We start from the raw sequence: 18970 nt of genomic DNA, 5'->3' as shown, positions 1-18970 counted from the left end.
GGCCTGTGTATCCAACCTGACTCCTCCTCTTGAATGTCCAACGGAAAACTCAGACCCAAGACATTCAGACCCGAATTCTGAGATTTCCCCCAACCTGGCTGCTCCCACCGTTGTCTCTGTCTCGGACCAGTGGCAGTTTCATGCTCCCAGTTACTCAGCGGTGATTCTTGTCTCCTCTCTTTCTCTGCCTCCCATGTTTGGCTTGTGGCAAACCCTGTCACTGCAGTGTTCACATTCACATTGTATTCGCACCTGAGGTTTTCACATTGTATTCAGAATCTGATGATTATCATTATGCCCACTGCCCCCATCCCAGCCTCAGTGGTTATTTTACTGTTGGCCCCTTGACCCCGCTTCTGTGACATCTCCCACGTGTGTTCCTGCAGTCGTATCCCAGTGTAGCAACCAGGGAGTGTGTGTGTGTGTGTGTGTGTGTCCCAACTGCTGTGTCACTCCATGCTCAGAACCCTCCAGTGGCTTCCCTGAATGAAGGCCAGATCCTTAACGTACTGACGGGGCCCTGCATGACTTTGCCTCTGGACTTTTGGACCTCTGACTTTTTTTTTTTTTTTAAAGTATTTATTTTTGAGAGAGAGCGGTCAGGGGAGGGGCAGAGAGGGAGACACAGAATCTGAAGCAGGCTCCAGGCTCTGAGCTGTCAGGACAGAGCCCGACGTGGGGCTCGAACTCATGACCTGTGAGATCATGACCTGAGCCGAAGTCAGATGTTTAACTGACTGAGCCACCAGGCACCCCAGGACCTCTGACATTTACTGTCCTTCATCACACTTTGCTTCCTCAAAAATTGCCTTCTCATTTTCCTGATCCCTCTGTCGACAGTTCCAGAGCTTCCCACCCAAATTCCTCACACCCTCTTCGCTTTACTTTTTATTTTTTTAATTTTTTTTTAATGTTTTTATTTATTTTTGAGACAGAGACAGAGAATGAAGAGGGGAAGGGCAGAGAGAGAGGGAGACACAGAATCCGAAGCAGGCTCCAGGCTCTAAGCTGTCAGCACAGAGCCCAACGCGGGGCTCAAACTCAAGAACCGGGGCGCCTGGGTGGCGCAGTCGGTTAAGCGTCCGACTTCAGCCAGGTCCCGATCTCGCGGTCCGTGAGTTCGAGCCCCACGTCGGGCTCTGGGCTGATGGCTCAGAGCCTGGAGCCTGTTTCCGATTCTGTGTCTCCCTCTCTCTCTGCCCCTCCCCCGTTCATGCTCTGTCTCTCTCTGTCCCAAAAATAAATAAACGTTGAAAAACAAACAAACAAACAAACAAACAAAAAAAACTCACGAACCGTGAGATCATGACCTGAGCCGAAGTCGGACGCTTAACTGACTGAACCACCCAGGCGCACCGCCCCCCCTCCGCTTTACTCTTTTTATTTTTTTAATTCTTAGCACATTTGAATGCACTATATATTTACTTAATATATCTGGTTTTCTGCTCTGAGTACACATGACACAGGCAGCGATTGTGGGCAGTTTCACCCCAGTGCTGGATTCAGAAAATATTTGGTGGGGGAGTGTGTGAATAAGTCTTAAATTTCTCTTGTAGCTGATGTTTTGCTGTTTAATGTAATGTAGCATGATAATAACTTTTATACCTGAGAATGCACTTCATCCCTGAGTATTTCCTATGAATACATTCCTAAAACTTTTTCTTACTTTGTGGATTAAAGTTTGTTACACTTACACGAAATTGGAATACTTCAGCAGCTGTGTTTGGATGGAACAGCAACAGAGCCTAAAAAAGTAGAATTTCTGTTATGGTATGGGGGGGGAGTAGACTTCACCGCCCCCCCCCCCCCCACAAATGACCAGTTTTTCATTCATGTACCTTAAAAATTAATTGAATTGTACCAAAAAAAAAAACCCTCTTTAATGCATTTTTTCTCATAGAATACTTCTGTTAATTTTTTCTATAGCATATTAATACAAAGTATTTTTGTGTAAGGATAGCATCGCTTTTGTTTTCTGTTTGTTTTAATCCCTGTCCCGTCTTTATTAAGAGTCAGACCACCGAGGGGCGCCTGGGTGGCGCAGTCGGTTAAGCGTCCGACTTCAGCCAGGTCACGATCTCGCGGTCCGTGAGTTCGAGCCCCGTGTCGGGCTCTGGGCTGATGGCTCGGAGCCTGGAGCCTGTTTCCGATTCTGTGTCTCCCTCTCTCTGCCCCTCCCCCGTTCATGCTCTGTCTCTCTCTGTCCCAAAAATAAATAAACGTTGAAAAAAAAAATTTTTTTACAAAAAAGAGTCAGACCACCGGATCTGATTCTTGTATCAGGTGTATCTTGATGTTTTCTCTATGGTGTGGTGTGACATGTCAAAACCCTTTTGGAAGTCTGCACGCTAACAACGGGAGTAAGAACATGACCCCCACACTTGAGAGAGTGCTGTGTCCCCTTGAATGAAGTGGGTTGACCCGGACACGAGTTGAAGAAAATTTGTTTTATGTGAGAGCCGTGTTGCCTTGTGGATCCTGTTTCACTGTCATCAGCGTTATGGCTGATGTCACCGTGGAACCTTTTACTAGAGGCGTGATAGTGTGATGTGGACCGTGGAGCCAGGCTGCCTGGGTTCGGAAGCTAGCTCTAACACTGGATCGCTGTGTGACCTTAAGGCACCTTAATCGACCACGTTTTCTTCGTCTGTAAGAGAAGGGAATGATCATGGCGCCAGCCTAGTATGGTTCTTGTAAGGGTTCACTAAGTTAGTATAGATACAGTGCCTAGAACAGAGTAAAGGTGCCTGGCACTTGGTAAGGTCTCAGGAAGTGTTAGCTCTCAGCACCCTCGTGTCCTGGTGGTTTAGAAACGTACAGAGCAGCACCTTAGATGACGCGCGTTAATGTAACCATTGGACGGGAGTTGGCAAACTGGCCTAATCCGGCCCGTCACCTCTTTTTGTATAGCTTGTGAGCTACAAATGGTCTTTCCGTTTTGCAGTGATTGAAAAAAAATGACAAACGGTATGTCATAACATGTGGAAATTACAGAAGTTTACGTTCTGGTGCCCATAAACGAAACCTCCTTCCAGCATAGCACTGCAGTTTAGGTATCGTCTGTGGCACCTTTCACGCTGCAAGAGCAGAGTTGAGTCGTGACAGAAGCTCTCTGGCCTAAGACGTTTGCTCTCTGGCCCTTTACAGGAAGCCTTTGCTGATCCCTCATGTCGAGGTTAAGGGTGTGGACTATGGAGCCAGACTGCTGGGTTCCAGATCTTGGCTCTGCAGTTGACTCCACGATCTTGGGCAAGTTAGAGCTCTCTGTTCCTCATCTGTAAAAGGGGAATGGTGATAGTACCAACCCTCAGGGTTGTGGGGGTTGAGTAAGTTCAGAGTTGCGTCTGGACTGTTACAAGTGTTGTGAGCCATAATTGTTGCTGTTTACAGTAAAAGACCTTTGTTAGCTCTCTTACTCTGGGCTGCGCTCACAGATCACCACAGAGCGGGTGGCTTCTATACAGCACCCATTCATTTCTCACGTGCTAGAGGCTGGGGAGAGCCAAGATGACGCTGTTGGCAGATTGTAGGTGGTGCCTGATGTGGACCCGCTTCCTGTTCTGTTGCTGGCGCCTTCTCTCTGTGTCCTCACATGGGGGGCTCTGGAGCCCTCTAGGGTCTCTTTTATAAGGACACGCAGCCCATTTGAGAGGGTTCACCCTCATGACCAAAACACCCCCAAAAGGCCCCACCTCCAGATGCCATCACACTGGGTGTTAGGATTCCAGTGTATGGATTCTGGGGGGACACAAACATTCAGACCACAGCACTAACTGAAGCCATTGATTCTGTACATAAAGGGCAGTCTGTATAAACTGAGAAAATGTCTTACTTGGAAGGTTATACTGTTAATGTTAGGTCTCTCTGGAACATAGGAGTAGAGAGGTGGATAAGGGGACATTTCTTACTAAGAAGACCCAAAAGACCCAGTTGGCAAATATGAGAAAATACTGGAACGTACACTCTTCTTTGTAGGAGCTCCCAATTCTGGTTTTGTTACCGATGACCAAGTAGTAACAAAGGCTAGAAAAATGGGCACCATTTTCTCTTGTACCAACAGACTTATGAAGTTATTGTAAAGATACTGTAGATTTTAAAAAGGTGTTGTAATTTGTGTATAATTCATATACTCTATCCTATGTAATTCGTTTCATTTAATAAAAGACATCTGAAAGATTTTTGAAATATTTGAATGTCCGGAGAAAATAAGGAAGTGCAAGGAGGGAGCGTGTAGTTAGAACTGTAACTGGAATCCATGAGAACCCGGCTTCTAGAATCAGGTCAGAAGAAAAGCAGAGCAGTAGCATATGTCCGAGCACCTGTATCTTTGAACACAGTTTAAAATATTTGTATGGAAAGGGTTTTTTGTTTGTGTTTAAGCCACTTTGTTGAGGTATGATTGCCATGTAGGAAGCTGCACATTTTTAATGTGTTGAGCTTGATGAGTTTGAGGGAAAGTGTGTCCTGGTGAGACTGTGCCCGCCATCAAGACCATAAGCTTATTCATCACCTTCCAAAGTTTCCTCCTGCCCTCATCATCGTCATCATTATTATTTTTGGTGGCGAGAACACTCAACCTAACATCTGCCCTCTTAGCAAATTTTAAGGACGCAACATAGTATTGTTAGCTACGGGCGTGATGCTATACATTACGTCTCCAAAACGCATTCATCCTGTGTAAGCGAGACTTTGTTCGCCTGACCACCACCTCTGCATTTCCTCCTCCCCTGGCCCCTGGCCACCGGCATTCTACTCTCTGCTTCTGTCAGTTTGACTGTTTTAGCTTCACATATAACTGAGATCGTGCAATGCTCGTTCTTCTGTGTCTGGCTTATTTCGCTCCGCACCTGCCTCGAAATGCTTGAGTTTCAGTATGCTCGAAGATTCCACCGAGCCTTGCACAGTTTTCAGAATTTGAAGGCATTTACATGCTGGCGCACGTGGATATGAACAACCCAGGGAAAGAGAGCTCAGCAAAATTAGCACTCTTTTTTTTTTTAACTTTATTCTGAGAGGCAGTGCTCACGGAAGCTGGGGAGGAGCAGAGAGAGAGGGAGAGAGAGAATCCCAAGCAGGCTCCATGCCGTCAGCACGTTGCCTGATACAGGGCTCCAACTCATGAAACCGTGAGACCATGACCTGAGCTGAAATCAAGACTTGGACGCTTAACTGCTTAACTGACTGAGCCACCCGGGCGCTCCGAATTAGCGCTCTTATTACTTATTCAGCCAGCAACTCAGTTCCTCTGCTTTCAAGTCAGATGCTCCAACTTGCAAAATTATTGTCGCAAAGTTGTTGTTGAGAGCTGGCCAGCATTCGTTTTAGACTAGCGCTCAGGTGGGTGTATGAGCGTGTCGCTTGCTTAGAGCACACCAAGCAGCTCTGGGCTGTTTCCTGCAAGTATTTCTGGGTGTTTTCTGTGGTGGGGGGCCCTTTCAACCTCCCACTTAGGAGATTTATGCGTCAAGGTTACTGTCTTCACGCAGGTTACAATACAGAAGCCGTTTGACTTGTCTTGACGCAGTTCAGTTAAGAATACCTTCAGAAATGGTGTGGGTCAAAGAGGGCACGATAGAAATTATTCAACAGACACCACACCTCCAAGGAACTTTGTTTTCAGTAGAATTACGTGAAGCTGTAAGCGAGAAGGCTCACCCTCCGGTTGGCAGCATCATGGCTAATGTTCAGGTACATGTGGCCCTTCCGCGCTGGGCCTGTGCTCCCTTATTTAGTCCGCATCACAATCTGGGGTTTTGTTGATTTTTCCGTCCCACAGTTGGGGAGCTGGGGTGTGCTGCGGTCTGGGTTCAGGCTTTGCGGGTGGTCGGACTTGCTCGCTTATTGGCTTGAGTATAGACTTTATAATGCCAGGGCTCCTGGCCCTCTAAACCTAGAGGACAGCCACTAGTGGGAAGCCAAAGCCACAGATTGCCGGGGTCACAGTTTGAATTAAATTAATGTTTAAAATACCTTGGAATGTGTCCGAATTCTGTGCTGAAATCATAAAAATCTGCTACATAAAAATCCACCATCTCTGGATGAGATGAGCAACAAACGTGTTCATGTACCTCCTCGGTATGTCCTCGTCCTCAACACTTCCCAGCTTCTCGAAGGTGGTGCCTTGATTCTTCTTTTATTTATTTTGAGAGAGACAGAGATTGAGAGGGAGAGAGAGAATCCCAAGCAGGCTCTGCACTGTCAGTGCAGAGCCCGACGTGGGGCTTGAACCCATGAAACTGTGAGATCATGACTTTAGCCAAAACTAAGAGTTGGGCCCTTAACCGACTGAGCCACCCAGGTGCCCCAGTGACACCTTGATTCTTAAAGGCATTTTGTAGTACTTGTCATTCTTACTAAACACTCCTCCTTATTTCAGAAAACGGAAAAGAGGATTTTGTTAGTGGATTTATTTACTTTTTGTTTTTACCACAAATGCTCCACATCTAATGAGCACTGAAAGTGAAATAGAAATCCTTAGAACCTAGTTTGGGGTTTACTCCTCTGTGCCTTTTGAGTTGCATCTTCAGATTTATTTCCCCCCATTCTTGTGCTGATCCAGGCCCCTCACGTGCCCTCGTGTCAAAAAATACTCTGACACCCGTTGTACATGGGGACAGTTGAGCCTCCATATTCATTGATCTGAATTGACATCACATTTTTCTTGTGTGTGCACCTGCACAAAATTGCCTCCATGTTTTTCTCTTTCCTCTGCATGTTTTTCCTTGTCTGTATAGTCTCTCACCCCAGATGAGGAGAAGGTAATCCTTAGACCCCTGTCTTAGTCTGTTCAGGCTGCTGTAACAAAATCCTGCAGACCGGAGGCTTGGACAGCAGACGTTTATCTTCCCGGTCAGTTCTGGAGGCCGGAAGTCCCAGGTCACGGTGCCGGGAGGGTTGGTGTTCTCTGAGGCTTCTCCCTGGCTTGCAGCCAGCCGCCCTCTCTGCCGTGTCCCCGTCCAGTCTTCCCTTTGTGCACTTGCCTCCCTCGTGGGGCTTCCTCCTCTTACAAGGACACCTGTCAGAGTGGATTCGGGCCCGACCACACGACTTCAGTTAACTTTTAACAACCCCTTTTCAGGTTCTGTCTCCAAATACCATCACATTCTGAGGTACTGGGAGTTAGACTTCGACGTATGACTTTGGGGGACACAACTAGCCCATAACAAGCCCAGTCTGTCGGGGCACGAGCACTGATTGAACAAGACAGCGGTTTTGTCCTTGCAGAGCTTGGTGACCTTCGGGGATGTGGCCGTAGATTTCTCCCAGGAGGAGTGGGAGTGGCTGAACTCGGCTCAGAGGAACCTGTACAGGAGTGTGATGTTGGAGAACTACAGGAACCTGGCCTCTCTGGGTAAGGGTGTCCCCCCACCCCTCATTCTGCCACCTCTCCCCCCGGCCGCTGCCCTGACTCAGAGCCCTTGCTCCTTTAGCACCGGGCCTTGCTCTGTCGCCCTTTCCTCAGGCCCAGGGGCCCGCACCTTGGGTCTGCACTGACGCACGGCATGACCACTTCCTGTTCTTGTGTACGTAGGACTCTGCGTTTCCAAGCCCGATATGATCTCCTCGTTGGAACAGAGGAAAGAGCCCTGGATGGTGAAGAGAAGGCTGACAAGAGGCCGGGGCCCTGGTGAGTGTGAGAGACCTCCTGGGGTGAGGCCCCTGCGGCTCACAGCTCAGGCCCTAGGTGCGTAGGATGGTCAGCACGCAATTCCTGAGCCTCCGGGCGTGGGGGGAGCATTGAGGCCTCTGGAGCACGGGCTCCCCTGTCTCCTCTCTGCCTCCGCTCCCCTCCCTGTGAACGTGACCTCTTGCTCCGGCCCTGGATCCCGTTTCTTCCTCGCTCCTTCTAAGACCTTTTGTCGTTCAGGCTTACAGAATCATGTCCGTCCTTTGGAAAATCCTTGGCTGGTTCTGGTGTCATTTTTACTATCTTACTTCTCTTTGATCAAAAAGCTACTTCTTGTATAGACTTCTCTCATTGACTTTTTTTGGCAGTTTTGAGGGAGGCCATCAGATGCTGCTTGGTGGATGACTGTAAGCTCTTCAAGAATTAACCGTGTCGCATGAGAAGTAAGGTGTATATCCGTGGCTTACGTGAAGGAGAAAGTGCTGTCCCATGTATGCTAAGTATCAATAAGGATGTAAGAGGAAGAAGGGAAATCACTCCCAGTTTGAAGCCAGGGAAACCAGAATGAGAGTACGGTCTTTGGCAGAAACGTTAGAATTACGAGAGAGACCGGCAGGCCAGGGGATGGGTCTGGAAGGCTGTCATCAGACAGGCGTGGACAGCTGGGTGACTGGCTCTCGGGGGACAGGAGCACTGCTTCTGATTCAGGGGACGAGTCTTACAGATACCGTAATGATATTTCTGTCACGTGGGGATACAGGTATTTCAACTACTGTGTTACTTCTGGAACAAATTGATCCAGTAAGACAAGAGATCGGAATTCTAGACTGCTCTTGGAGGTCACTACAGCAGGAAATGGCAGTAATCTCCAAAGAATTGAGACTCTTGTAAGATACCTTTGTTCCACTCGTATTTCAAGGGAAGGGTTTGCATCGACAGAACAGGACAGGCTGTGCAGATACAACTTCCGACAACTCTCGTGGGTCGTCCTGTGGCACAGGAGAGCTCGAAGGGTGTTTTTGTGAAACTCTTCCATTTAACATACTAGCTCACGTTCCCTGGATTTTCTAAAACAATGGCTTTTCCCTTCTGTCAATCCTTCATGTCTTGCTGAGATTCTAGTTGGTTATGAAGACTTGAACTTCTAAAGCTGGGATTGGAACTTTTGTTAGTTAGCATTGTAATCAAAGAGGCACTGTTTAAAAAAGAGACAGAAGAAATTTTTGCTGGAAAAATGGAGAAAGAGTCAAAGTGAGTTTTACTTAATAATGCTGAAATAAGGATCGTATAGCAGTTTTTTTTTTCCCTTAGCCGCCTTTCTCTCTTTGTTTATATCAGCCACCTGGTATCTTATATCTATGTGAGAAAGCTCATATTGTATCCTTTAGGACTAAAGCTACATAAACAAGGGATTGTAAGGTTGGTTAGTCATATAAGAAAGTTTTCAGGGTGCCTAGGTGGCTCAGTCGGTTGAGCGTCCGACTTCAGGTCATGATCTCACTGCTCGTGGGTTCGAGCCCCGTGTCGGGCTCTGTGGTGACAGCTCGGAGCCTGGAGTCTGTTTCAGATTCTGTGTCTCCCTCTCTCTCTGCCCCTAGCCCAGTCGCATTCTGTCTCTGTCTCTCTCAAAAGTAAAGAAACGTTAAAAAAAACAAATTAAAAAAAGAAAAAAGAAAGTTTTCAATACATTATGTTATTTTGAGGATCTTAATTCCTCTGATTACATTTTGGAATTTTTCTTCGTTCTACTACATAATGGAGAAAGGTTCGGTTTCTTAATGCCTTTCAGATTTGGAGGCAGGGCCAGAGACCAAGGAGTTACCCGCGAAGAAGGACATCTGTAAAGAAAAGTTGTCCCAGGTGGTGATCATGGAGAGACTCACAAACCACAGTCTGGAATGCTCCATATTAGGGGAAGACTTGGATTATGGTGCTCTGCTTGAGAGGCCGCCGGTAAGTCAGGAGATCAACCACCGAGCTAAGACACAGTGGCCTTCCTAAAAAGACCCTTCTTGAGGGAGAGACCACGAGCCCAGTAAGTTCGGGAGAAGTTTCCATTTGAATAGGGTGCTTCCTGTAGACAGAGGGTCTGGCCAGAAGGAAGAGCACGCGGTCTCGATGCGCAGCAGAAGAGGGGGGCGGTTCAGGTGTCATGGGCCACACACCAGCGTGTCTCAATCAGAAACATTCCGCATGCCATGACGTGAGAAAGCTTGGAGCAGGATCTCCGCCCTCCCTTGTCATCAGAGATGATGTGGGAGGAAAAACCTGCAGGCTTGTCGAGTCGGGCGTGTCGAAGGTGGGGAGACCTTCCGTCAGCCTTGGGAAATTCGTACTGTGTGTAAGTTCGTCCTCCTCTGCAGGATTATAGATCACCCATGGCAGAAACAGATTCTCCTGTTTTTGTCTTTTTTCCCCAAACGTGTACAGTATGACCGGGCCCAGGCATTATGTGACCCGGAGCACTCAGGACCTGAGTGAGAATTCTTGGCACGGGCAGCCTCTGTCACACACCTTCCCAGAGCCACTGCCAGCTTGTGAGCCCGTTTGATCCGAAAGTGTGTTTGTACCGTTTCAGGGCTTGGTGACCATCACGAACATGGCCGTAGACTTCTCCCAGCAGCTGGACCCAGCTCAGAAGAGTTTCTGTAAGAATGTGATGTGGGAGAATCGTAGTGACCTGGGGTCCGTAGGTAAGGATGTCCCTCTCCTCAATCTGGACCCGTCTTCAGGACCCGCCACTTCCTTTCCTTGGTTTTGAATTGTGGAGGTCAGGGAGGGGTCTTCTGAAGTGTTGAGCTAAATTTGTGTCATGATTCTGAAGATGAGAATTTGACATTCGTAGAGTTGGGAGTTGGTATCTTCATTGTGCTTGAAGCATCGTCTTCAGTGAGTCTCACATACTGCTCACTTTCCTTGTTACTTCTTACTATAATTAAACACTTTTCTTTCAAAACCAAGGAACTGATTCTCGATTTAAGAGTGTCAAGGGGCCCCTGGGTGGCTCAGTCAGTTAAGCATCTGACTCTTGATTTCGGCTCAGGTCGTGATCTCGTGGTTCATGGGATTGAGCCCCGTGTCAGGCTCTACGCTCGCAGCCTGAAGTCTGCTTGGGATCCTCTCTCCTTCTCTGTGCCCTCTCCTTCTTGTGTGTTCTCTCTCACTTCCCTCTCCAAATAAATAAACTTCAAAAAATATATATAAAAGGGGTGCCTGGGTGGCTCAGTCGGTTAAGCGTCTGACTTCGGCTCAGGTCATGATCTCATGGTTCATGGGTTCAAGCCCCGCGTTGGTCTCTGTGCTGAGAGTTCAGAGCCTGGAGCCTGAGATTCAGATTCTGTGTCTCCCTCTCTCTCTCTCTGCCCCTTCCCCACTCACACTCTGTCTCCCTCTCTTTCAAAAATAAATAAACATTAAAAAAATTTTTTTTTTTTTTTAATTTTTTTTTTCAACGTTTATTTATTTTTGGGACAGAGAGAGACAGAGCATGAACGGGGGAGCATGAATGGGAGAGAGAGGGAGACACAGAATCGGAAACAGGCTCCAGGCTCTGAGCCATCAGCCCAGAGCCCGACGCGGGGCTCGAACTCACGGACCGCGAGATCGTGACCTGGCTGAAGTCGGACGCTTAACCGACTGCGCCACCCAGGCGCCCCCCAAAAATTTTTTTTTTTTAATAGAAAAGAAGAATGTCATGTGTGTGACAGAACCTATGTCTTTCCATGTGCAGGGTCCTGTGTGTCTAAGGCCGACTTGGTCTCTCTGCTGCAGCAAGAGAAGGAGCCCTGGATGGTGGACAGAGAGCTGCCGAAGGGCCTGGGGTCAGGTGAGTGCAGCAGGCCTGGGCCGAATCGCTGCTGCGGGTGGGGCCGGGTCCTCACCGAGGTTCGGGAGACCCACAGGACTTCACCGAGTCCTCCAGGTCTGGACAGGAAATGGAGGTCTGGGCCTCAAAAGTACTCTCTTTCCCTCTTTGCTGCTGTGGCTCAGGTGATAGTTCATTCCTCGTATGTTCTTCTTCTGCTTGGCCACTCAGAGGTGCTCAGTCCCTTACACGTCCCTGTCCTGACCCCAGCGTACTTCTGAGCTATCTTCTGTGATCACATGGCCCACTCATTTCATTGAGCATCCACTCCTGTAAGACCCACGAATTGAGAGTTATTTGAGGGTGCCATCCTGCTTGGCGTTGGAAGGTAGTTGGAGAGGGAGGGAAGTTACGCATACGTTGAAGTTGTAGATGGTCCCTCCAGTGGAAGGGATGAGACATGTTTATGGGTGAATGAACGCAGTAGAGTTTGTAGAATTTCCGGTAGGGCATTGCAGAGGCAGAGATGATTGATTCCTAGTAGCTTCCTCGTTTCAGTCGGGGGGGGGGGGGCAGAAATTGGATTGCAAGAATATATGTGGAGGGCCTCTTCCTCTTTTTTTAAAAAAATTTTTTAAGTTTATTTATTTTGAGAGAGAGAGAGATCAAGTAGGGTAGGGCCAGAGAGAAAGTGGAAGAGAGAGAATCTCAAGCAGGCTCCGCACCTGTAGCACAAAACCCGATGTGGCACTCGAACTCATGAACCATGAGATCGTGACCGGAGCTGAAGAGTCAGATGCTTAACCAACTAAGCCGTTCAGGTGCCCGTCTCTTCCTCTTTTGATATAGAAAGGAGAGAAAAGAAATTTCTTCAGAAAATGATTTGTGGGGTGCCTGGGTGGCTCAGTCAGTTAAGTGTCCAACTTTGGCTCAGGTCATGATCTCATGGCTCATGAGTTCGAGCCCTACATCGGGCTCTGTGCTGACAGTGTGGAGCCTGCTTTGATTCTGTCTCCCTCTCTCTCTGCCCCTCCCCCGCTTGTTCTCTCTCTTTCTCTCTCTTTCAAAAATAAATAAATCGGGGCGCCTGGGTGGCGCAGTCGGTTAAGCGTCCGACTTCGGCCAGGTCACGATCTCGCGGTCCGTGAGTTCGAGCCCCGCGTCAGGCTCTGGGCTGATGGCTCAGAGCCTGGAGCCTGTTTCCGATTCTGTGTCTCCCTCTCTCTCTGCCCCTCCCCCGTTCATGCTCTGTCTCTCTCTGTCCCAAAAATAAATAAACGTTGAAAAAAAAAATGAGGTTTTATTTAAAAAAAACAAAAAAAAAAAAAACCAAAAATAAATAAATCAACATTAAAAAAAAAAAAAAAAAAAGAGGGGCGCCTGGGTGGCGCAGTCGGTTAAGCGTCCGACTTCAGCCAGGTCACGATCTCGCGGTCCGTGAGTTCGAGCCCCGCGTCGGGCTCTGGGCTGATGGCTCAGAGCCTGGAGCCTGTTTCCGATTCTGTGTCTCCCTCTCTCTCTGCCCCTCCCCCGTTCACGCTCTGTCTCTCTCTCTCCCAAAAATAAATAAACGTTGAAAAAAAAAAAATTAAAAAAAAAAAAAAAAAAAAGAATCATTTGTAGGTAGGGGTGCCTGGCTGACTCATTTCGGTGGAGTGTGCCACTCTTGATCTTGGGGTTGTGGGTTTGAGCCCACATTGGGTGTAGAAATCACTTCAAAATAAAATCTTTGGGGTGCCTGGGTGGCTTGGTTAAGCATATGACTTCGTCTCAGGTTATTATCTCAAGGTTTGTTCATTCAAGCCCCACATTGGGCTCTGTGCTGACAGCAACGAGCCCACTTCCAATCCTCTGTCCCCCCCTCTCTCTGCCCCTCCCCTGCTTGTACGCGTGTGTGCTCTCTCTCTCTCTCTTTCTCTCTCTCTCTCTCTCTCTCTCACACACACACACACACACAAATGAATAAACATTAAGGGGCGTCCAGGTGACTCAGTTGGTTAAGTGTCTGATTCTTGATCTCAGTTCAGATCATGATCTCACTGTTTGTGAGTTTGAGCCCTGCATTGGGCTCTGTGCTGATGGCTCAGCTGCTTGGGATTCTGTCTCCTCTCTTTGCCTCTCCCTTGTTCACTCGAATGCACACTCTCCCTCTTTCTCTCTCAAAATAAACTTTAAAAAAATGAATAAACACTAAAAAATAGATTATAAAAATAAAATCTTTTTTTTTTTTTAATTTTTTTTTTTCAACGTTTATTTATTTTTAGGACAGAGAGAGACAGAGCGTGAACGGGGGAGGGGCAGAGAGAGAGGGAGACACAGAATCGGAAACAGGCTCCAGGCTCTGAGCCATCAGCCCAGAGCCCGACGCGGGGCTCGAACTCACGGACCGCGAGATCGTGACCTGGCTGAAGTCGGACGTTTAACCGACTGCACCACCCAGGCGCCCCTATAAAAATAAAATCTTAAAAAAACAAGAGGAACGCCTGGGTGGCTTAGTTGGTTAGCAACCAGTCCCAGGGTCATGGGATCGAGCCCCATATTGGGCTCCCCACTGAGCCTGTGTAAGATTCTTTCTCTCTCCCTCTGCCTCTCCCCACTGCTTGCACATGCATGAGCACTTGCTCTCTCTAAAATAAAAAAATAAATAAAATAATATTTAATAGGTAAATAAATAAAACTTGAAAAAAGAAAATGATTTGTAGAAAATGTAATCCCATCACCTGTTTGGAAACAATATTAAATTTTTTTTTCAATGTTTATTTATTTTTGGGACAGAGAGAGACAGAGCATGAACAGGGGAGGGGCAGAGAGAGAGGGAGACACAGAATCGGAAACAGGCTCCAGGCTCTGAGCCATCAGCCTAGAGCCCGACGCGGGGCTCGAACTCACGGACCGCGAGATCGTGACCTGGCTGAAGTCGGGTGCTTAACCGACTGCGCCACCCAGGCGCCCCATGGAAACAATAGTAAACCATGACCTGTAATCACAATATGTTAACAAAGCAACTGTAGACTTCTTCAAGTCATGATAACACATATCGTTCATGTAGTCAGAATTACAGTGTGTACATTCAGCCACGCATACAGATGTTTTTCACATGCATTCCATGTCATTTTTCCCATCTCTCAATTAGGTTACTTCACATTTCTAGTATCAAAAATATACTTGCGGGGTGCCTGGGTGGCTCAGGCAGTTGAGCATTTAACTCTTGATTTCAGCTCAGGTCATGATCTCATCGTTCATGGGTTCGAGCCCCATGTTGGGCTCTGTGCTGACAGCGCTGAGCCTGCTTGGGATTCTGTCTCTCTCCCTCACTGGCTCTCTGCCCCTCCACTGCTGTCTCTCTCTCTCTCTCTCTGTCTCTTTCTCTCTCAAATAAAAACATTTAAAATATATGTATGTATGTATACACACACACACACACACACACACACACACATATACTTGCAACAGTATCTTTATGTAAGCGGAAGCTATACCTTTCTGAGATGGATGCATCTCTGGGTATGAACGTCTTTTAGGCTCTGAAGGTTTCGTTTGCTTTCAGCAACTCTAAACAGTGACTGGATGACTTGATGTTTGGGTGTAATTGCTTTCTCGTAGCACTGGCTATGCTGGTGGGATTGCCTGCTTAGTATCTGGTGAAAGACTGTTCCCGAAAGTTATTTGTTTTATTGTGAAAGAGATTGAATACTTTTTATGCATTTGTTTCTTTTCTTTATCCTTCTGTAAAATGTTCCTCATTTATATCCATTTCTCTATTCTTGTCTTAACCGTTCCAGAACTTATCTTAACAGAACTTATCTTCTTAACAGTTCCAGTGATTTTTTTTTATGTCAGCATACTAATTCTTTGATGTATTGTTTCAAACTTTTTCATATACAGTAATGAGTTTTTGTTTAATTAGACCTTTTTGTAATTTTGTAAAAATTTAAACATTCTTATGTAGTCTAATGTATTATTTCTTTTATAAATTGTCCTTCCATTTTTGTCCTCGGAAACTTGATGTGTGTAGTTCTACGTCATTGTTTGTTTTTGTTTTTAATTTTTTTAATTTTTAAATTTTTAATTTTTTAATTTTTTTTTAAATATGAAATTTATTGTCAAATTGGTTTCCATACAACACCCAGTGCTCATCCCAACAGGTGCCCTCCTCAATACCCATCACCCACCCTCCCCTCCCTCCCACCCCCCATCAACCCTCAGTTTGTTCTCAGTCTTTAAGAGTCTCTTATGTTTTGGCTCCCTCCCTCTCTAACCTTTTTTTTTTTTTCCTTCTCCTCCCCCATGAGTTTCTGTTAAGTTTCTCAGGATCCACATAAGAGTGAAACCATATGGTATCTGTCTTTCTCTGTATGACTTATTTCACTTAGCATGACACTCTCCAGTTCCATCCACGTTGCTACAAAAGGCCATATTTCATTCTTTCTCATTGCCACGTAGTACTCCATTGTGTATATAAACCACAATTTCTTTATCTGTTCATCAGTTGATGGACATTTAGGCTGTTTCCATAATTTGGCAATTGTTGAAAGCACTGCTCTAAACATTGGGGTACAAGTGCCCCTATGCATCAGCACTCCTGTATCCCTTGGGTAAATTCCTAGCAGTGCTATTGCTGGGTCATAGGGTCGATCTATTTTTAATTTTTTGAGGAACCTCCCCACTGTTTTCCAGAGCGGCTGCACCAGTTTGCATTCCCACCAACAGTGCAAGAGGGTTCCCGTTTCTCCACATCCTCTCCAGCATCTATAGTCTTCTGACTTGTTCATTTTAGCCATTCTGACCAGCGTGAGGTGGTGTCTCAGTGTGGTTTTGATTTGTATTTCCCTGATGAGGAGCGACATTGAGCATCTTTTCATGTGCCTGTTGGCCATCTGGATGTCTTTAGAGAAGTGTCTATTCATGTTTTCTGCCCATTTCTTCACTGGATTATTTGTTTCTTGGGTGTGGAGTTTGGTGAGCTCTTTATAGATTTTGGATACTAGCCCTTTGTCTGATGTGTTATTTGCAAATATCTTTTCCCATTCCGTTGGTTGCCTTTTAGTTTCATTGATTGTTTCCTTTGCAGTGCAGAAGCTTTTTATCTTCATGAGGTCCCAATTGTTCATTTTTGCTTTTAATTCCCTTGCCTTTGGGGATGTGTCAAGTAAGGAATTGCTGCAGTTGAGGTCAGAGAGGTTTTTTCCCTGCTTTCTCTAGAGTTTTGATGGTTTCCTGTCTCACATTCAGGTCCTTTATCCATTTTGAGTTTATTTTTGTGTTTATTCTTATTTTTATTTTTTAAGTTTATTTATTTTTGAGAGAGAGACAGAGTGTGAGCGGGGGAGGGGCAGAAAGAGAGGGAGGCACAGAATCCAAAGCAGGCTCCAGGCTCTGAGCTGTCAGCACAGAGCCTGATGCGGAGCTCGAACTCATGAACCGTGAGATCATGACCTGAGCTGAAGTTGGCACTTAACCGACTGAGCCACCCAGGTGCCCCTACATCATTGTTTAGATGGATGCCTAGTATAACAATAAGTAGATATACCATGATTTACTTAACTGATTTACTGTTAAGGATATTTGAACATTTAGGTCTTTTCCTGTTTTTACCTATAATAAGCTGTGGTCCAGTTTGTACATGATCAAAGTATACATTTTCTTTAAAAAAAAGTTTCATGGGGGGCGCCTGGGTGGCGCAGTCGGTTAAGCGTCCGACTTCGGCCAGGTCACGATCTCACGGTCCGTGAGTTCGAGCCCCGCGTCAGGCTCTGGGCTGATGGCTCATGATGGCTCAGAGCCTGGAGCCTCTTTCCGATTCTGTGTCTCCCTCTCTCTCTCTGACCCTCCCCCGTTCATGCTCTGTCTCTCTCTGTCCCAAAAATAAATAAACGTTGAAAAAAAAAATTAAAAAAAAAGTTTCATGGATATAATGCTATACCATTGGAACAGTATATAAGAATACCTGTTTCTAGGCATCTTCACCAGTCGCGAGTACTTTGTATTTTTTTACTTTTTGTGAAACTCTTGGGTGAAAATGGAGGTTTCGTTTAATTTGCATTTCCCCAAGTACTTGTAATGTTGAGAAATAGGCAGTTTAAATCCATTTAGAGTTCAGGGGTGCCTGGGTGGCTCAGTTGGTGAAGCGACCGACTTTGGCTCAGGTCATGATAACACGGTTCATGAGTTCGAGCCCTGTGTCGGGCTCTGTGCTGACGGCTCGGAGCCAGAGCCTGCTTCGGAGTCTTTGTCTCCCCCTCTCTGCCCCTCCCCTGCTTGTGCTCTGTCTCTCTCTGTCTTTCAATAATTAATAAATGTTAAAAAAAAATTTAAGTCCACTTGGAGTTCATATTCTGTTAATGGTGTCTTTATACTCATCTCCTACATTTCTGTTGGGTCATATTTTCTTGCCTTTATATAGTATGAATATAAACCCTGTCTCAAAAACGTGATACATTTTGTTCCCACTTTTGTGTAGCCTGTTAGTTCGCATATGCTGTTTCTTCTCACTATGCAGTAGTTTAAGTCGGGTGGTATCTATTCACAGAAGCTTTCATAGAAGTCTTTATTTATGTTGACCTTTTGTTTTCCTGATAGTTTTTTCTTTTTATTAATATGTGTATCATCCATTTGTACCACATCACAAAGTTGGTCTTCTTTGAGTTATTCTTTCTTTCTTGCTCGTCCTATCCATGAACACAGGATGTCTTCCCACTTATGTCCTCTTGATTTCATTCAGCAATGTTTTAGAGTTGCCAGCATACAGTTTTGTACCTCCTTGGGTAAATTTATTCCTAAATAATTCATTCTTTTAAGCTATCTTTCATGGAATCGCTTTCATAATTTCCTTTTCAGATTGTTCATTTCTAGTGTATAGAAGTACAATTGATTTTTCTGTGTTGATCTTGTATCTTATAATTTTGATGAACTGATTTATTAGCTCTAGTACTTTTCTCATGGATTCTTTAGGGTTTTGTATATATGGGATCACACCATTTACACATACAGTTTTACTTCTTCCTTTCTAGCTGGGATGCCTTTTCTATTTCTAATTGTTCTGGCTAGAACTTCCAGTACCGTGTTGAGTAGAAGTTGGAAAAGCAGGCATCCTTGTCTTGTTACCAATCTAAGAAGGAAAACTTTTAGTGTTTAGATGGCATTTAAAAAGAGTTTATTTTCCCTTCTTTAAGATCATTTTTTCCCCAGACATTTGACTCTCTGCATCATCTCTGCAATACCACTTTCGTCTACATGTATTTATTGAGATGTAACTATACGTACACAAATTTTGGGTGCATGCTAAGTGATTTTAGCAAAAGGACTTCAGGCATATACACTCCTCCACATAAGCTTTAGAGTCCGAGGTAAGACATACGACTGTTCAGTTGTGTATGTGGTGTGATGAAATATAATGGTAGCGCTCATAGTTTTTGTAAAAACAGTTGCTTCAAACTGAGAACTTAAATTGCAGGGTCCTGTGCATTGATATATGGCCAGAGAAGTGTCAGGCCTGTGAAAGCATGCAGGTAGGTGTAAAAATGGTATTCTATGTCCAC

The 18970-nt window shown here is 45.8% G+C and overlaps 1 protein-coding gene across 1 annotated transcript in view; it reads left to right on the top strand.

Moving 5' to 3' along the window:
- The window catches only part of LOC123578449 (zinc finger protein 28 homolog), a 48869-nt gene that overhangs the window by 3067 nt on the left and 26832 nt on the right, over positions 1-18970 (top strand). The window contains exons 3-7 of the mRNA XM_045441323.1: positions 7225-7351; positions 7532-7627; positions 9417-9580; positions 10206-10320; positions 11358-11453. Of these exons, the coding sequence (XP_045297279.1) occupies positions 7225-7351; positions 7532-7627; positions 9417-9580; positions 10206-10320; positions 11358-11453 (598 nt within the window). The remainder of the gene's footprint in view (positions 1-7224; positions 7352-7531; positions 7628-9416; positions 9581-10205; positions 10321-11357; positions 11454-18970) is intronic.

Source organism: Leopardus geoffroyi, chromosome E2 (assembly GCF_018350155.1).
Source record: "Leopardus geoffroyi isolate Oge1 chromosome E2, O.geoffroyi_Oge1_pat1.0, whole genome shotgun sequence".
In the NCBI taxonomy this organism is placed as follows: Eukaryota; Metazoa; Chordata; class Mammalia; order Carnivora; family Felidae; genus Leopardus; species Leopardus geoffroyi.
The sequence above is the reverse complement of the archived record's forward strand: the minus strand, read 5'-3'. Positions and strand labels throughout refer to the sequence as shown.